Source organism: Pavona decussata, unplaced genomic scaffold (assembly GCF_977016875.1).
Source record: "Pavona decussata unplaced genomic scaffold, jaPavDecu1.1 SCAFFOLD_87, whole genome shotgun sequence".
In the NCBI taxonomy this organism is placed as follows: domain Eukaryota; kingdom Metazoa; phylum Cnidaria; class Anthozoa; order Scleractinia; family Agariciidae; genus Pavona; species Pavona decussata.
The window spans coordinates 1,519,686-1,539,725 of NW_028145504.1; the positions used below are offsets into that span (position 1 = coordinate 1,519,686).

The window sequence follows — 20,040 nt, forward strand, 5'->3', positions numbered from 1 at the left end:
AGTTTGAATTTTAGATTTTTGCGCAGTGCGCGACAGAAGGATTGCTGCTCTAAACATGTCACGTACATCAAAACATCGATCCGTCTCGTGTTTTTTTTTAGGTCTGATAAGCTAACATGTAATAGAAGCGTTAATGTCAATTTGTGAAAGTTCAGCAGAGAGAAGAAAGGCTTTGAAATAGCCAAGGTAAACTCCAGATGTTTTTGCTGGTTTCCGGCCGTCATGTTGGTGCCCATCAGGCATGGCGTCCCATACTAAACTCTGTAATTTTCCGTGGTACATTTTCTCGAATAACTTGATTAGGAGATATCGCACAGCCCTGTGGCTTTCACACGTTGTTTATGTATCACTCTTCTACAACATATCAATTTCTTGACTTAATGTTCTGAATGGTTGAGGATTTTATTTTTTCACTTGCGTGACGATGTGTGAGGTGAAAACCACCTATAGGTTTTAATACCTATAGCGCGCTAACCAAGCTTCGAGCAACTCAGCCCAGGCCGTTCGAGGCCCAGAACCAACCTCGTTTCCAGGGCTTTTCCGAGCCAATGACTCGAGGAAACTGGGTATGAATCCAGCAAAAGTAGTGACTTAGCGGGTGTAGGGAGGGTTAGCACTTCACCTGGTTTCTGGGAGGTTTAAAATTTTTACCTTTCTAAAATCTTTCTTTTTGTTTTTAACAAACACCATAAGAAATTTTCCATTCAAAATCACTTATTTTTATTTTTAATTGTGGATGATTCAATGTTTTGTATGGTATGACACATGTTGCAGAGCCACAGTCCTACCCTACCCTACCCTTGGGAGACATAAATGACCGTGCTCCGCTCTCAAAATGGCGGCAGAGTTTGCGTGACTTCTCCCCGACTGAAACGAGATCAAGCATTTCGCATTGTTTTCTTGATTTCAAACATCAGTTAAAGTATTCACGATGATCTATTTTATTTTAGCAATTCCTCTATTTATATGGTTGGTGTATAGCGTATTCAAGGAGAAGTTTTCACCACTTCGGAAAATTCCCTACGCCAGTGGTTCCGTTCCCATATTTGGCCACGCTTTGGTTTTTCTTCGAGAAAAAAACCACTTGAAGTTGCTACAGGATTGGAGGGAAAAGCACGGACCAATTTACCGCTACAATCGTGGGTTTGGTAAGAAAAACTGCGGCTACTTTATTTTATTTATAATTAAGCTTTTTAATATTATTTCAATGTTTTTGCTGAGTCATTCAAAGCCATTAAAGCTTATATAAAGCTTTATATGTAAGCTTATCATTTATGCTCAATATATAGAAGCTTAACAAGCGTTAACTTAAGCTTGAAGTTGCACGTTCTCTAAGCAAAAGTAAAAGGAGTACTAAAAAAAGTCGTCTTGCAAAAGATGCGGTACTAAAAAATAAAAATTAAAATTGTACTATTGTGTTTAATTTAAATAAAGCCCCGTCTACACGAGCAATTTTTATGTGGCAACTGTATGTGGCAATTTTTATTTGCCCGTGTAGATGGCTCGACAAATATTTGTTGTTAACTTGCGTCAGTAGCAATTTCGCACAGCGGAGATGACCATGGAAAGCCAAAAAGCAAGATGGCACCATGCTGGATACGCAATTGTTAGGGACTGTAGGGACTGGGTTCTACAGATGACTTTGAAAAAATTGTCACATTTTATGTGGCATCTCGTCTACACGGACAATTTTTTTATGTGGCAATTTTTATTTGCCACATAAAAACTAACATGCCAGCTTTTCAGCAAATGCAGTTGTCACATAAAAATTGGCCATTTCTCATCATCTAAAAATTGCCATATAAAAATTGCTCGTGTAGACGGGGCTTAACAGTAGACACCCTAGAGTGCTTTATTAATCTAACTTGAGCTTAAAGGGGCAGTGTCACCAGTTTTAGCGTGCCTTTGTAGAGCGTAAAAACATATTTGCATTGATGGGAATGTTAAAATAATGGTTTAGTATTGTGTGGTTCCAGAAAATATCCATACCCCCACCACGGAGGGAATTTCACATAGGACCCCCCCACCCTCCAGGTTTTTTCCATTTTCGAGGTATTTTTTAACCCCCCCACCCCTTCGGAAATTCCTTAAATACAGAATACACCCCCACCCTCCCTCTGGAAAAGTTTCATTTCAAAAGAGCGCCTCAAAAATCAGTTTGATATGAACATTTAAGAAATATCAAGAACTGCCTTCACGAGGAGAAAATATGCGCTATCGAAGAGCGCGCGCGCCGTTCAATTTCACCGGTAGAGTTTGCCAAAAAGCTCTTGATACTGTGGTCATTGACATCAAACTTTACCATTAGCTTCGCTGAAGATTTTAAATCTAAATTGCTGGAATAAGTCCGGCAATGCAAAAATGTGTTTTCATTTAATTTGCATATGTCATGTTTACGTTCCTGTGCAAATTTTAGGAGATCAATAAGATTATCACTTTAGTTCTACTCAATTGATGATTTTTCTCCTGGTAATCATTCAGTCTAGTTATTTTAGTCAATAGTTTTCCTATTGAATCGGAATAGCATGGACAAAATAAGCATTTGCAGGGCAGGGAGATAGAGCTTTCAGATCGTAACTTGAAACCGCAGACGAAATGGATCCGCAAAACGAAATTAGCGCCATGTTCACGTTGTATGAGATCAATAACGCGTTAAAAGAATGTTGAATTGGCTCTATTTTGTTGAATTTTGGCATAGAAATTAAGTTAATAGTTTTGGGCTTAAAGTTGAAATACTTTGTTAACCAGTTATAAATGACCCCGGGAATTGACCTTTGCCTGTAACTCTACACACCATACAAAAATAACAAACAAATATTTCAATGTTTTATGTAAAATTGGGGCTTTCACTTTATAGCCATACAAAATTTTCCCTTTTAAACATTGATACAAATTCAATTGTTGCCAGTAAACAATATTTTCTACGCAAGAAAGTTTCACAAACAACAGTTTTATAATAACTGAGTCACGGAACGCAGACATAGATTTCTTGTCTCAGTTGGAGTACTTGGCTTACAAAGGCTTTTCGGAGAAGGGAAACATGTTTTTAATGTAACGAGGGTTTCTTTAAAACAGTTAAACAAAGTAATGTCTTCAAGAAAGATCTACGAAGTTGCAAAGTTGGTAAGTTACAATTTTGAACATTTATGTCTGACATGAACGTGAAGTTGACCCTCTCGAAACTTATCCAACCATTCACCCCTCCTCCCCTCTGGAATTTCCTGGGCCATTGACCCCCCCCCCCCCCCACCCCTCTGGAATTCCCAATTCCCTCCGTGGTGGGGTATGGATATTTTCTGGAACCACACATTGTTAACAAATGCCCTACAAGATTACATAAGCTAGTATTTGCTATCTTTTACCGCGGACGGCTTGGATGGAAATGGATTACAACTTGAAAGAATTGGCCATTTTTTTCAAGTTCTTTCTGTGTATTTTGGAGAAATTGCTGAAAACAGGTTTATTGTTTGTTCTTCATTGAAGGATCAGTTGATATTTCCCTCCCGGTGCGAGTCTACGAACAATTTAATGTTAGAGAAAAAGTTCTACGTTATGTTTGAGTAATTTTGATCAAAATACAGCAAAATCTCTGCGATAGTACTCCTTTAAATGCTAATATTACACGCAATATTTCATCGAAATATGAATCTTTCAGTGTTCCGATGTATTTACTTTTTTTTTTGAAAACTATGAAAGGTCATGCATTTGACAATAGTGAGTCCCCTCTTCTAGTAAACTGCAATTTGACTCATTTTGATATGCTCCATGGGCCCCCCTGTGATTGCCAGTGAAAATCGCAAGCGAATTACGCCACCACTAATTGGGCACACTATAGCCATTTTTTTATGCCGATCATGGTTATTTTACAATCCACTTCATTGGTGTCCTCCATTTTGGGAATTTGTGTGAAAACCGTGCAGTCAGATACATGTAATTTGGTTCAATTACAGTACAAGGGGCAGTTGGTGACGACTGCATAAAAATTCACAGAAACAGGCACACTAGGCAAGTTGACTGCTAGCTGATATCCACAACATAACAGATATTGGTGATTTTATATGTCAATCACTGCATTACTGCCACAAATCCTAAACACACTCTGTAGCTGATACACCTGGTGACTTTTGGCAATTGCTGCAATGAGCATATAAGATCGCCTGGTGTGTCCCTAGGTTTAGAGTAGACTGATACAGTAAAACTAAAATGGACAGAGTGTTTGCAGTGCTGCTGAGAATTATTAGCGAGTTTAGGCAACAGGACAGCTGATTTGGTGGGACAGCAAATTGTGCTTGTGTGACCAACGTGACGGCCAAGTATTCAAGACTCTAGATTGTAACATTCCTACCACTGGTGGTTTTCAGGTCGTCACAGATGAGAGAACACCAGTTTTAGTTGAAAATCGCCTAAAAATATGAAGGTACTAAGATGTCATGTTGGTCACACAATGATATTTCACCATCCCCTTCCCTCAGCCATCCTGTTGCATAAGCTCACTATTGTCATAAAGACAGGTTTTAGTTACCTTCTAGATCAGGAGTTGCAAAATGCTTCCTGCTTATATCCGAGAGGGTTTATAACCGGAACAAAAAACAGAAAAACATTTTGAAATGAGCTATTAATAGCAGTATTGATTGAAATAATGTTTTTCTAGCTCTAAAATGTCAATATTTGGAACAAAATGAACAACATAAAACTAAGTGGCGCTATCTATTGGTTTACAGGTAGCTAGACCTGTAAGGGGGGGGGGGGGGAGGGGGGATGGGACCTATAAGCCAGGGGGCTTATCAGTGGCAGTTTATGGCATAATGCAAGAAAATGGTGTTGTGACAAAACACTGATCCCAGGTCAGTTGACCCCTTTCTGATCCCCTTACAGTTGAACCTCGATTATCCGGACTATTCGATTATCCGGACTTTTTTCTCTGGTCCCAATTTTTTCATGAATGTTAATTAGTTGAGATGCTTTGATCTCAAAGTTGCAAAAAGCCCAATAATCCTTTCAAAAGACTGTTGAAACAGCGTATTACATGTATCCTGTGCACTTTTCAAAATTCGCAAGCACGACGAGACAAAGAAATATTCTGATGCGTTAAGCTGATTAGTTCCTTCCGCGTGGGTTATGTAAACACATGAACGATCGATCGTAAACTCAACTCAAAAACATGTCTACAGAACGAAAGCGAGCCGTTCTATCGATTAAAGATAAGCAGATAATTATTTCACGTTTCAAGATCCTAAAATTTACTGATAGCATCGAGACAAGTGAAGGATTAAAACGAAAGTCCCTGAAGCTGGCCGATGATGAGCAGTTGGACAAAGCCCTGTACGCCTAGTTTATTCAACAAAGACCTACTGGGAAACCGATTTCATATTTAAAGTCATGTTTTCTTTCCTGTAACCTTTTGTTTACATTTCTATCTCATTAATATTCATATTTTCGATTATCCGGACTCTCGATAATTTTTTATCCACAATATTTACTGTCGTCCGGACAAGTCCGGATAATCGAGGTCCGACTGTACTAGTTATCATGTAAGAAACCTTGTTGCATATTTAGTTTATAAGCAAAAGACTAACTGCCTCGCTTGACTTGGTTCAGTCTTTTAAACAAAATAATTCAGTCTGGCATTGGTTTCTTTTTTGTGTAGGACTTGCTTGTATTTTCAAGAAAAGTAGTATTAAGTTATTTCAATCTTGTTTATTTAGCGTTCCTCTCAAGAATTATGTTAATGCAATAATCAAGTAAGTTTCATACATGATAGGTGGTCTCTGTGCAAAATAGGGCTTATTTGGAGAAATTTGGATTTTAAGGCAAAATTAAAATGTTAAGTTATGGTAGTTTTTTAAAAACCCTTCCTTTCAACACTAATAATCCTGCACATAATAATTATAGAAACATGGGCTGGGTTGTTCAAAGTGTGATCGGCACTAATCCAGTTTAACTACTGTTACCATGATATCTTGTAGTGTCTGTTCACAGTTACAAATTAACCCAGCCCAGGTTTCTAGTTGGGCAACCTGTGACTCAACAACTGAAGCACATAATTTTATTTACCTTTACTTTTTTACTTTCTTTTGGTAGGAGAGACGAGAGTCTTTTTGTCAGACCCAGATCTCATTAAACACGTCACTGTCACCAATGCCAAGAACTATGCTCGCTCATCACAACTTCGCAAATATCTACCCAGCATTGGTAATGGATTGTTTTCATCAAATGGAAGGGACCATGCTCTTCAACGTAAAATGATCAACCCTGCATTTCATTACAATAACTTGACAGGATTGGTGGATGATTTTCATGAAGTTGCTTGCAACCTTGTTACAGTGAGCCAATAATGATTATGATAATTATAATGATGATGATGATAATAGTGAATAAGTGTGAATGTATTTATTTTTTAGGACATGAAATCTGGAAAATGTCAATAGCCTAGTACAAGTGGGATCAGTATTATTTCTACCCTCAGGTTCCCTTGCCTTCAGATACTCAAATATGTCCTACCCATACCCTTAGAATTTCAAATGCCATATTCCCTCAGTATTCAGAATGTGAGGTTCCAGGATGTACCCATTCTCCCCCCATGGGGGGCTTTTTGTTATTTCCCTCTTCCCTCCCACCTCCCAGGAATTTCCAGTTTAGCTTTATACACTGTACTTTGCTTCCAAAATTTTGACTTTTATGACCTTCTCCCTGTAGGATTTTTTCCGATGACCTTCCATAGGGTGGTAAATATAGGCGAGTTTTTCTGGAACTGCACAATTTGTGTTTTCTCTGTAGCTCCTTTGAATTTTTTTTGTTTGACACTTTCACCACTTTGTTCTTGACTATAAACTGGAGAAGTCAACAAATTTCTATTTTCTGAAACCCACCCTCAGTATTTGCCCTTTAACATCTCCCAATGCCTTTAGAATTCCAGTTTAAATTAAGATTCCCCCTCCCTTGCCCTATGGGCAATGTCAGAGAGACATGGTTCATTGATTGTTAACAATTACCTTTCTGGTAGTCTAAGTATTATTTTTTTGGGGGCCACACACACCCCTGGAATGTTTGTAACTTGAAAAAATTGGCCAACTTTGGCCAACTGGAAAAATGGCTACTTGCTGGGGTGCCATTTCACTCAATGCTGTGGTTGACACACTGCTCAGATGCCGGCATTCCATTCCACTCACTGCCTAATGTTTGGCGTCTCAATTTGGCGTGCATGTGCATTCACCTTTTTCCCTGTTTTCCCATGGATGATCACAATAATTATTAATATCTTTTGTTTTATTCCCCTTGATCCTTGTAGCCAAGCTAGAATTTGATATATTCAAATTGTTTTATTGATACAACCAAATGGCTTTCATAAGTACAATCAAATGGAACAAAACTAAGCAGCATAAAATTTAAACATCTATGAGTTATCAAGGCTGTCGAAAAGCACAGTCAATCTAATTATCCTTAGTGCTTCTATGTAGTTAAACAGTATATTTTAACTCCATATTTTTGTAAACCTGATTGAATTTTTATGATGGCTAAAATAATATAGATTACTTTTCCTGGGGGAAACCACCCCAACCCTCCCCTCCACCCCAGAAAAAAACCACAAATACTGATCATGGCCGAAAGCTACTGTAGTACACTTAATGATGAAATATTCTGTACAAGCATTTTTTGGCCAACAGCTTTCTTCTTCCTTTACAGCTCTGGACAGAGAAGACTAAGAATGCAGCTGAAAAGGTTGTTGATGTATCAATCCACACAGACCTAACTCATCTGACATTTGACATCATTGGGAGATGTGCTTTTGGTTACAACTTCAACACAGTGTTATCTGGAGAAACTGAAATGTCAAAAGCGTTTACAGAAGTCATCAAAGGCCTCAGTTTTGCCCGAGTGTTGAAAAAAAGTCTCATTCCACTGTATAAGTATCTTCCATTGGAGGAGAATATCAGAGAAAGAAATGCTCATAAACTGACAGATGACATTGTTCTTGAGGTAAAAATTTATGTTATCTAACTACAGTCAACTGACTCAACTCCCTTTATTGCATACACCCTTGGGACTGCGAGTTAGAGTCCTTATAATAGCGAGTCTGTAATAACAGGAATTTATTTCAGTCAAACATCTATAATTTATTTTTGCCTGGGATTTAGCTGCTGTCCGTATTATCGGGGTGTCCTTAATAGTGAGGTGTCTGCAAGGCAAGAGTTAACTGTTAGTATTTACTTATAGTATTCATTTTGTATAAGTTGTTGCTATAGTCTCTTTGCTTAGACTGGGAGATTTGGAGTGTACAAATTCAATGCTTTGATAATTACTAATCTTTTTGGATTAAACCTACATTAATTTTACCATTTTTTAAATGTAAAGATGTCCAGTGCCAAGGACTATGCTCGCTCAGCACAACTGCACACTTTTCTACCCAACATTGGCAATGGTTTGTTTTCATCAAAATAATATGAAAGGGACCATGCTCTTCAATGTAAATAAACATCTGAGTCCTACTAGTTTATGTGTGATTGTTGTGGAGGAGAGAGGGACTCCAGGTAAAATGGACTATTTGGGGAGGTTCTGCCCAAACGGGTACCTTTTTCAGGATGGAGCTAGTATATAAAAGGGCTAGGGATTTCATGAGCTGCAGTATAGAAAAGGGTAAGGAAATTTGTCATTACTCTGGCCGTGAGGTGCCCAGTTAAGTACTGGGTCGTGTTCTTTTTTTATTCGTATTATTATGTGCAGTAAAACTATCTGTATGCACAGTATATTAGAAGCACCACAGGGCGCGTAGCGTAACCTGTGAGCCAAGCGAAACTTAAAATAGCATGTGAATAAATCAATAAAATATATATACATATATAAAAAATATAATGTTGTTGTTATTATTATTATTATTATTATTATTATTATTATTATTATTATTATCATTATTATTATTATTTATAATTATTATTATTTTTACTATAATTATTTTTTGTGTGTCACAATTGTCCAAAGACTTCATTTATGACCAAACGATGTGTCAAATGTTAAAAGGCCGATGCAAGACAAATGAATAAAAATATGACTTTGGAATTCATGAGGAAAAGTATCCTCGGAAGTCTAAATGAGTACTTTTAACTTAATATTTCTGTCCAGACCTGTAAATATCCGCACTTGAAGAGTGATGATGGAAACGTGGTCTGAAATGCAATGAAATGTTATTTTTCTTTCGAAACCTCTTCTCACTTCGGATAAATGTCTGGATTTATATTTGAGTATAGGGAGATTGATATATTTAAAGGAAAGGGGTTTTGGGAGAACAGTGGAAAAAAATGGGATCGGGCTTTGTAAGCAAAGAAATTTGCTTGTTTATTTAAGGATGTACCTTAAAATTTCTAATAAATTCTTTATTCATTATTTTTAAGCCAAAAGTGCTGGACATATATTCAGAGTGAAGTATAATTGTATGTAAACAATTTGAAAAATTTTGAAAATAGAAGGCAATGTGAAATAAAGTTGTTGTTGTGACTTTGATTGTGAGCTGACGCAGCGTTTAAGTCAAACATGGCCCGAGTTTAAGCTGCTTTCAGCTTCTTGTTAAGTTTAAAAGGGGCTTTCAAAATATCTTCAACAGACCAAACGGAAAAAAGGAGAGTGTATCTACACTGGGTATGTGAAAGGGGTACAATTTCCTGTGGAAGGTAATATTCATGAAAGGGTTACCTTTCCTGTTAAAAATGGTATCAGAACCTTACGCAAAAACCTTAAGGGTTGAATTTTAATATATTTTTGTGTGTGTATTCAAATTAGCCTCACTAGTCTCACGCAAAGTGAAATACCCATTTAATTATTTAACTCCAAAACAAACTACTGGTAAGGCTAATTTGAATCCATTTTTACATGGGGTCATTAAAAGGTAAGGTTTGTACCTCAGGGTGGAGCCTCCCCCCCCCCCCCCCCCACCTCCCCCGCAATCCAGGAGTGTTATGTTCAGGTAATGTAATGTTATTCTGGTAATCAAATTATAAGAAAAAATTTGATTTAAAACCGCTTGACCTACATGAATTCAATGGTCAATTCTATTTTTCTTTTTTGCTACATGTAGGTAATCAGAGAAAGGCGTAAAAGAAAGGAGGAAGGAATTGTTTCTACCAAAAGAGATTTGCTTGACCTGTTAATGGAGCTACGTGACGAGGAAACAGGTGTGTCCATGGATGATGAATTACTCCGAGCCCAGGTATTCACCTTCATGTTAGCTGGTCATGAAACTACTAGTGTGTCCATGACATGGACACTGTACGAACTAGCCAGACACCCAGATATCGCAGAACAGATCAGGGAAGAAACTCGAGCGGTGATGAAGGACTCCACAGAATTGACGTGGTCAAAACTGGGAGAGATGAAATTTCTTGGTAACGTCATCAAAGAGTCCCTAAGGCGTCACGCCCCTGCAGCTATGACGTTACGTGTTGCAAAGGAAAAAGATGTGATTGGTGGATATGAAATTCCCAAGGGAACTACGATAGCAGTGGGATTGGATGCTGTCCAGCTTTCACCGAAGTTCTGGAAGGACCCACATGCATTCAATCCTCACAGATTCGATGAGTACGGTAAGTTACCCACGGCAGAGACACCACAGGCAGACCAAGCTCGCTGAGCGTTTATGTTGACCTTTGTAATGTTTGCCGTAGAATCATCAAACTTTAGCGTCATGGTAACTGTTGCATAATAACGAAATTGTAAGGTTTAGTATGGGCAGGAGCCCATGAAACTGTCAGCTGAGAATTGGCAAAGCTAGTATGAGAGAAAGACGGTTGCTATAGCTATTTGAAGGGAAAGTTACGAATAATCTTTACTAAAAATTAAAATCACCTGCCTGAACGGCTTTGCATGACTATTTCTGTCTTGTGTTATAATTTTTGAGTTGATTCAAAGCGAGTTTCGATCGAAGAGAGATTAGATCGGTCTTTGCGTCTCTCTTCACCTAGGTGTATAAATGGTTACCGGTGACATAATGCTGGGGGGGGGGGGGGTGGGGTAACCCCGCAATGGACAAGTATCCCATCCTTGGGGGAGTAGTAACACTTCTAGTTGCTTCATGCTTCAGACACCTGTGCGCTCCGGTAGTGTACAGGGCCACTTAGGCTCGAAGTGTGGCTCGAGCAACTATCAGAGTTTGCCGAATTCCAAGACACCAAGGAACTGTCAAATGATGCTTCATTCAGCATTGTATACTTCTTATTCATTTTCCGACAAAATACAATTTTTCAAAAATTTCCGGCGGCCAGTTGCTATATTGTTCAGCGTTGATTTTTTTCATTCGAAGTAGACGGCATCCAAGATAAAGATAGTTAACAGTGACTGTTTTAATGCTCACGGGTCTTGTTTGAACAATTTTATGATGCACATGTTAAGAAATTACAATGTTTGAAAAATGTACTGTCCTATTGTAAGAGCCGGAAAACTTGGTTTAGAAGGCATGACTGACACAGCCTACCCCCTATGGTGCTTTGAATTTGCCAACCTCTCTTGTGTGAATACCAATGCTTGATCTCGAGGATGGCCGCTTACGGAAGGTTCGACTGTAACAAAATGAAACCCAGTCAGGGATAGGCTTGTGAACTGCAAACCCACATGAACGAGCCACTGGGTAAATCAATGATGATGACGATGATGATGAAGGCGTCTTGTTCACATTCTTCCTTCTTACCTTTGCACCCCTATCCAAGTTTACCGATTTCACTCCCAAAACGACCCTAGAACGAACTTATTGTAAAAAGCAAACAAACAAAAAAACAACAACAACAAAAAAAAAAAAAAAATTGAACAACATTACAGCAAAAAGATCATCAACAACAACAAATAACACTACGTAAATATACCGCTCTGTGGCTTCATGAACAGTCACCCTTCAGGTTTTCACCCAGACGCAAAGTTTAAGTAGAACACACAATAGACATAGTATATTAACCAGCAGCACAAGGAAAGCATAGCTTATTTGAATGGTTATACCCTAGGGTTTCCACAAAATTTAAAAGCAAGTGTTACTTCGAGTGACATGAGTATTGACTGTGGGATGGGCCAAATTAGGTTATTTTTAATATTACAGTGTATACTTTTTGCCCCTTTTTTAGGTTTCAATCTCACTCTTTAATGTTTATTCACGAACTCGTAACATGTTTCATGGTCTTCTTAGGAGCGGTGCAAATTTAGCCTAAAATACATTAAATTACCTTACTACCTGACCTAAAGGATAAGTAACATAAAACTTTTAAAGTTAATTTTCACTGAGTGAGTTTTTGCGTGTTGTAATTAATCATGAAGCTCGTTTGTCTCTTAACAGATGACGACAGTCCAGCCGTCCACCCTTACACTTTTGTGCCATTTTCAGCTGGTCCGCGTTCGTGTATAGGAAATAAGTTCGCCATTACAGAGATGAAGGCTGTGGTAGCGACCCTTGTTCAACACTTCCATTTTGAGGAGATTCCTGGATTCACAGTGACACCTTTGATTCGACTAACAGTGAGACCAGATCCACCAATGCGACTGAGAATCAGGAAACTGGCTACAGAATAGCTATCGAACGCTCTTATCAGAACAATCCTTTACAAAGGGAAAGATGAGTTCTTAAACGATCATTGGCAATCATATCTATCGTGGGAGTGACTAACTGTTGCGGGTCGCGAACCCTAACCCTAACCCTAACCCGCGACCCGCGACCCGCGACCCGCGACCCGCGACTATTAGATTCTCCCATCTATCATTGGCTTCGAGACTGTTAGTGTGCGGGCGTACCATCTAGAGAAATATCTACCAGGCAGCTTTAAAAATGCAGATACGCTCAACTCTTTCAAGAGACCAATAAGAAAATTCGGTCCTGCGAAATACCCGCAAGTATGTAAGAAGGTAGGTAAAGTATTTATTTTCCGAGGGTAAAACATGGCAGTAATGAATAGGCACTGATAAACAAGTGGCCCTCACGAAAAGAAAAACATTAAAATGGATAAAATAACGAATAAAAATATCTACCTTAACAAGACAATTGTAGAGACTGTTTCTCTTGTGTAAGACTCAGCCTTTCGAAATATTGAAAATTAACTTGAATGCGAGTCCTAGAGGACACAAACAACATAGGTGATCAAACATGATTCGTTAGTTACCTTTATTTGTACCCTCTAGGCCTTATTATTAAGCTGAATATTAATATATCGAGAGAGACTAATTTTTTATGCCTGTCTGTGTTTTGAGTAGTTTTATCCATGTCTTATATTTTAGGGTTTTTTTCATTTTAGTAGCTATTTCAGTTCCCTCAATGTACCTTTTTCGCGTAGTGAATTCTTAATCATAATGTTAAAATAGTGTTCTCATTTATACAATTAGTCGCTTTTCACTGCCGTGAAGTTGCATTTCTCTATATTTATACATTTAATGTACTTTTAAATTGCATTTCCCTTTTTTGATACATTTAATGTACTTTTAAATTTAATGTACACTTACTGAGAAAATACTGATGAAATAAAGATGAAGTGGTCACCCCTTGTTGTTGGACACTGAAATGAACTTCCACACATCACTCAAGGGTTCTATTTCGTGGATTCAAGTTGTATTTAGTTACAGGAGAACTTCCTCCTTGTGCCATACATGTTATTTTGGCAGAAGTTCAGGGAAAGTGCAATAATCATAACAAAAAATTAATATCTTACTACTTAAGTATCGCCTTCATTGCACGCTCGTTTTTACTAGAAATTGCGGAGCTCTTGGTCAATTTCTTCTTTTGCAGTTTTAATGGACGGCTCAGTCTATAACATCGCAGCAAAAAATAAATAAATAAATAATACTACTACTAATAATAATAATAAAATAAAGAAATAAACTTGACCATCTTTTGTCGAATGCAGATTCAATAATAAACTGCTAACGGTTCCTTCCTGGATAGTTGAGCGGGAAAGCTGAAATGACGACGTGAGAAGATGAACTGTTGTTGCGAGGAAAAAAAAACAGAAATTAACCACCCCTCCCTCTGCTTCTTCTGCTAGTAGTCGAACTCAACAAACTCCAGAAGTATTTTACAAGGAGATCGTTTGATTAAGTGTGCCTGACTTTGATCCGGGCGAACAAAACACTTGGTCCGAAAGATCCTGCAGATAGTCTGCTTCGCATAGCTGTTCAAGTTTACTAATCATCTCTACTTATTTGTAACAAAAACAAACCAATTTCCTAAATTTTTCATTCATATTCTCTGTCGAGTAAAGCGATTTGAATGGCATGGCCGCACAACTATTACACGAATGCATTGTTTGTTTGTAATTAACAAATCATCAGTACTCAATAAATAAATAAATAAATAAATAAATAAATAAATAGATAGATAGATAGATAGATAGATAGATAGATAGATAGATAGATAGATAGATAGATAGATAGATAGATAGATAAATAAATAAATAAATAAATAATACTACTACTAATAATAATAATAAAATAAAGAAATAAACTTGACCATCTTTTGTCGAATGCAGATTCAATAATAAACTGCTAACGGTTCCTTCCTGGATAGTTGAGCGGGAAAGCTGAAATGACGACGTGAGAAGATGAACTGTTGTTGCGAGGAAAAAAAAACAGAAATTAACCACCCCTCCCTCTGCTTCTTCTGCTAGTAGTCGAACTCAACAAACTCCAGAAGTATTTTACAAGGAGATCGTTTGATTAAGTGTGCCTGACTTTGATCCGGGCGAACAAAACACTTGGTCCGAAAGATCCTGCAGATAGTCTGCTTCGCATAGCTGTTCAAGTTTACTAATCATCTCTACTTATTTGTAACAAAAACAAACCAATTTCCTAAATTTTTCATTCATATTCTCTGTCGAGTAAAGCGATTTGAATGGCATGGCCGCACAACTATTACACGAATGCATTGTTTGTTTGTAATTAACAAATCATCAGTACTCAATAAATAAATAAATAAATAAATAAATAAATAAATAGATAGATAGATAGATAGATAGATAGATAGATAGATAGATAGATAGATAGATAGATAGATAGATAGATAGATAAATAAATAAATAAATAAATAAATTGATTGAACTACAGCTGTGTGGTCCGTTTAAAGAGAAAACGAATCTACCCGGAGAAAAGCAGTCTACGGGCCTGGAAATCGAGACTACGTTCTCACAAGGGTACAAGCGACTTTTTGTTCGGGGGGGGTTTCATAGAAGCCCTCGTGCGATCGCCCGAAGACTGCAAAAAATCGTGACTTCTGAGTGGAGCAGGAATTTCCCAGTAGAAGAACGGTGAAGTACGTAAAGAGTGCTACGTTAAAAGGTTACGTTCTTTACTCCAGGTTAAAAGGTGCAACTCTTTTAAGACAGCGAGTGATCGTCAACAGATTGTTCGCCGTTCGTGTCTCGTACTTTGACTTCAGTAGTTTTACAGCACTAGTGTGCCGGCATTAAATTGCAGCATGTTGCCCCAACAGAGCGGACAGTTCAGTCATTAGCCCAGTAAAACGCCTTTTTCAGCCTTGTATTTCGCCAAAACAGAGCAGTTTCTTAAGGCCTTGGCGGTAGTTGCTGTTGAAAATGAAACAGATAATTGGATTTATGGCACAATTTGCTTGAGATATCGCCCACACAATAACGCCGCATTGAAAGACGCCACAGAGTAACTCTCTATTCCACTCAAAGTAAATTAGCAAGTTGATAATACTCCAGGGCACCCAGCATAGTGCAAACCCTACCACAATGGCAATGGCCGTCTTTAGCACATGCCTGTTTCTTTTGGTGCGCAGTTCGTTAGCGTTGGCTGACTGTTCACCTGGTCTCTTTTGTGACTTGAGCTTGTAAAAGATGACGGAGTACAATATGATCAACAAGGCGATAGGGATGTAATAAAATACGACATACAATGCAAGGAAATAGCGCGCCTCGGACGAAGACTCCCCAAAGGCTTCACTCCATCGACCCTGGCAAATACGTTTTCCTTCGGGGTATTCAACAACTTTTATAGCAAAGAAATAAGGCGAAAGGACGGCCATCGCTACAATCCAGGTGAAGAGAATGAAGTAAATGCACAGCTTTGAACTGATGAATGGGGAACGAAGGGGAAAAACTACAGTTCCGAATCGATCCACAGCTATCAGAATCAGGCTCTGAACCGACACAACGGTGGAGACATCTGGCAGGAAGAAGACTAGCTTACACAACGCCTGGCCAAAAGGACCGGTGATGTTCCACGAGGCCACGAACAACTCTGTCAGAACTCTTGGGAACACAAATATTGGATACAACAAGTCGGACATTGCCATGTTTGTGATGAAATAATTGATCGGTTTTCTCATGGCTTGCGTTCTGTATACAATGACAGCGATGAAGGAATTGCCGACCAGAGAAACAACAAATAAAAGACTATAAGCGAGGCTTTTTCCAATTTTTTCGGCTGTGGAATCAACTGAAATTGGGCAGCTAGACGACCCATTCACCGTTGCGTTCATATTGACGGGTATCTGGTCGTTCTGCCTCTCCAACCCCGCGTGGATCTATCTAACCGTTCCAACTGAACATCTATCTAACCGTTCTAACTGAACATCTATCTAACCGTTCCAACTGAAGCGAAACAAGCCTCCGTCGTGGTTATCCTACTTCAAATTCAGAAGACGAAAAAAGCACCATATGTTTGTCTTTTGTTTTGTGAATTTAAATAACCAATTAGCCATTGCGTGCCAGTTAAGCTGTCAAAAGTAATTGTAATTTATATTTATTTGCAACGGAAAATTCGAACGCTGTTTCCTCATTGTATGTAAGAAATTTTATCAGTCTATAAAAGTGGTTTTTGAAAGGAAACTGTATAGTTCACGGTAATTTTAATTAGCCCGTAGGTTGACCGTGAAATCGTTTGAACACTTTTTTTCCATCCCGTCAAAAGATGGAAGTTAAGAGTTTATTTTATTTCTTTTCCTTCTTTTTTTCTTGTTTTTCGTATTTTTGTACTAAAATAAAAGGGATCATGGTTAGTGGTAAGAACTAAAAGAAGGTCAGTTAATAGAAGTTTAGCAATTTTTTTCTATTAGACAACTCCTTTAATAGTTGCTAGCTGGATATGGGTTGCAATAAAATAAAACTATAGACTGCAAAAACAGGTTTCTTGGTTGCCAGCATCTTGTGTACTTCGCGCAAATTCTACGCGCGTATGGATGCACATTGTGCCTTTTACGGTACGTAAACAAAATAAGAAGCGGCGTATGAACGGCTTCTGAACATAAAAAGTTGAGCGCTGTTCAACTTTTTACGTTTACGCTCAAACGTTTATGTACATCGCAACTTAATTTATTTACGTGCGTAAAAGACAGCTAAATTTACGTCTAGGGGATGCGCACGTAAAATTGACGCGAAGTGCGGTGGAAATCCACCTTTAAGCCAGCGACACACCTGGCGATTTTATACGCCGATCGCGGCGATTGATGCGGACACACCTGGCGATTATTTTCGCCAATCGCAGCGATGTGGCAGTTTTTAAAACTCTTTTGATAAAATCGCCCAACCTGATGGGTTGGATTTACTGGCGATTCGCAGCAATAAACGTGGAAAATTGCGGGAAGGGGCACACTTGGCAAATGCCGGCGTATTTAATCGCCGATACCTGACATGCCAGATATCGGCGATTTTATACGCCAATCGCGGCGATCGGCGAACACCGGGCACACCTGGCGATTTTCGCCGATCGCGGCGATATCAATCAATCAATCAATCAATCAATCAATCAATCAATCAATCAATCAATCAATCAATCAATCAATCAATCAATCAATCAATAAATCTTTATTTAAACACGGTAAAATCCATCAGGAGTATAAAAATTAGAAATAACCTAACTATCCTAAACAAAATTCAATACCCAACTACAACTAATCTAACTAAAACCTGTTTTTCATGAATGCCGTGTATACTAGTACTCTAACATTAAAAATGATCATTAACTAATCTTTTGAATTGACTAAGAGATTTAGCTTCTCTCACATGACAGGGCAGGCTGTTCCAGAGAACTGCTCCGCTATAAGTAAAGCTGTTTTTTCATGAAATTAGTTCGCGGAAACGGGACAAATAGTTTGTTAACAGAGTCCCTCAGGGAGTAACGCGTTTCATTTCGTTTAACAAATTTAGATGATAAATATTCAGGAACAAGACCATTTAAAGACTTGTATACCATTGTGGCTTTCTGTATTTGAAATTGAGTGCTCAAGTCTTTCCAATCGAGTTGTCTAATTAAACGGTTAGCGTCAGCATCATAGCTAGAAAAGGTTAAAACGCGAGCGGCACGGTTCTGAAGCTTCTGTAGCCTTTCAAATAATGTTTTACCACAATTACCCCAGAAAAGATTGCAATAATCGAAATGAGATTGAATTAGTGCGTTGTATATATAATGAAGGGTAGGTGGAGGGACAAAAGGTCTAATTCTTTTTATTGCTCCTATTCCGGAAGCGATCTTGTTAGATAATTTATCAATGTGTGTTTGCCACCGTAGATTTTCATCAATAAATACCCCAAGCGATTTGACAAAGGAAACGTGTTCTATCGGAACATTATTAATCGAGAGCTCAAGTGGGTTCGACAAAGTACTCAATTTTTGTCTGGAGCCAATTAACATGAATTCAGTTTTAGCAGTGTTCAAGGTAAGTTTATTGAAAATAAGCCATTTGTTTAGGTTATCTAAATCGTGATTCAGATATAACATCAACGCCAGCATAAGTGATGTGGGTGTCATCGGCATACATCCTAGTTGGGCAGTTTGGCAAGTAATTAATATAAATAAGAAATAAAAGGGGGCCAAGGATTGTTCCTTGCGGTGCCCCACATTTAAGTGAGCAGATTCTAGAAAGAGAACCATTAACAAGACATCGTTGTGTACGATTAGTTAAATATGACTTAAACCAATCAAGAGCTGTTCCTTGTATTCCATAAAGGTTCATTTTAGATAAAAGGATATCATGGTCAACGGTGTCGAATGCCTTTTTTAAATTGAGGAAAACCACAGCATTAACATTACCACGATCGCCAAGTGTGTCACTGGTTTTACAAGGAAATGGTTTTCATTGGCTCTTTTCGGCAGTGTAAATTTGAGTGCTGGAAAGAAACCACTTGTCTGACTTCCGGTTGAACATTGACAGTGTTATTCACACGGCATACAATAATCATAATTATAATAACATTTATAATCCATCAAATATTTTCGCTCGCGCGCGATTGGTCTAAACGCCTCACGTTACCGAATATTCCCCAATTTCAAAATTTTGCTTTTGTGACAGAAGGAGAGATAAACCTGCTATTCGATAAAGCAGTATCAGAAAACAACATTCGCTCTAGACGTTTTTGACGGTAAACTGTTCTTAATCGAAATGTTCAAATACTTAAGCTCGTTACTACATGTTGCGAAAAATATTTGAAGGATAATAACCACAATAGCCTCCATTTGGCGTTAAAAATATGCTCAGATATTTGTCCTTGGACATTATCTCGGCTCTTCGAAGCTCACAGTTTTCCTCGAGCTTCGCTCTCGGAAAACTGTTCGCTTCTCGGAACAGATAATGTCCGCGGACAAATATAGATCTGAGCATATTTTCGCGCCAAATGGCGGCTAATAAAACCTACAGGTTGTCATGGCATTTAACCCGGGTTAGCGCTAACCATGCTTCGAGCAACTGGGCCCTGGCCGCTAGCTATTTTATTTATTTATGCACCACTACCTTCCACTCATACTTACTTGTACTTCGAATATTATTGGATGGTTGGTTGGGGGGGGGGGGGGGGGGGGGAATTAAGCGGACGTCTCACCGTAGTCCCAAGTTCAACTACTCAGCCATGCTTGTAAAATAGCTAGCTGGCCTGCCTTCTGCCAGTTGACATAAGTTGAGGCCGTTTCGATCTAGAAATATTCATCTCAGTTCCGGCCTGGTTTACGTTTCTATAGGTTTCTGGGATAACTTGGGCTGATCATTTTCTTACATTACTAATGAGCTCTTGAATAATCTCCCCTATTGATCCAAGTCTTCAAAGGAAATTTTTACGTCTAAGTTGCAAACAATAA

General features: G+C 38.4%; 2 protein-coding genes across 3 annotated transcripts; one reads left to right on the forward strand and one right to left on the reverse strand.

The window, feature by feature from the left end:
* The first annotated feature begins 668 nt into the window (after positions 1-668).
* On the forward strand, positions 669-13,494 carry LOC146474693 (cytochrome P450 4F12-like). Of its 2 annotated transcripts, XM_085116448.1 has the most exons (6): positions 669-1,148; positions 6,082-6,323; positions 7,684-7,977; positions 10,067-10,571; positions 12,305-12,565; positions 12,601-13,494. In XM_085116448.1, the coding sequence occupies exons 1-5, from the start codon at positions 932-934 to the stop codon at positions 12,535-12,537; spliced, it is 1,491 nt and encodes a 496-aa protein (XP_084972574.1). In that variant the 5' UTR covers positions 669-931; the 3' UTR covers positions 12,538-12,565; positions 12,601-13,494. The 2 variants fall into 2 exon arrangements, with proteins under 2 accessions (XP_084972574.1, XP_084972573.1); XM_085116447.1 differs by having other exon boundaries at positions 12,305-13,494.
* Positions 13,495-15,063: 1,569 nt separating this feature from the next.
* On the reverse strand, positions 15,064-16,621 carry LOC146474694 (RYamide receptor-like). The gene is made up of 2 exons (XM_085116253.1): positions 16,578-16,621; positions 15,064-16,527 (listed from the first exon to the last, which is right to left on the reverse strand). The coding sequence occupies exon 2, from the start codon at positions 16,451-16,453 to the stop codon at positions 15,479-15,481; it is 975 nt and encodes a 324-aa protein (XP_084972379.1). The 5' UTR covers positions 16,454-16,527; positions 16,578-16,621; the 3' UTR covers positions 15,064-15,478.
* Between the last annotated feature and the right edge of the window lie 3,419 nt (positions 16,622-20,040).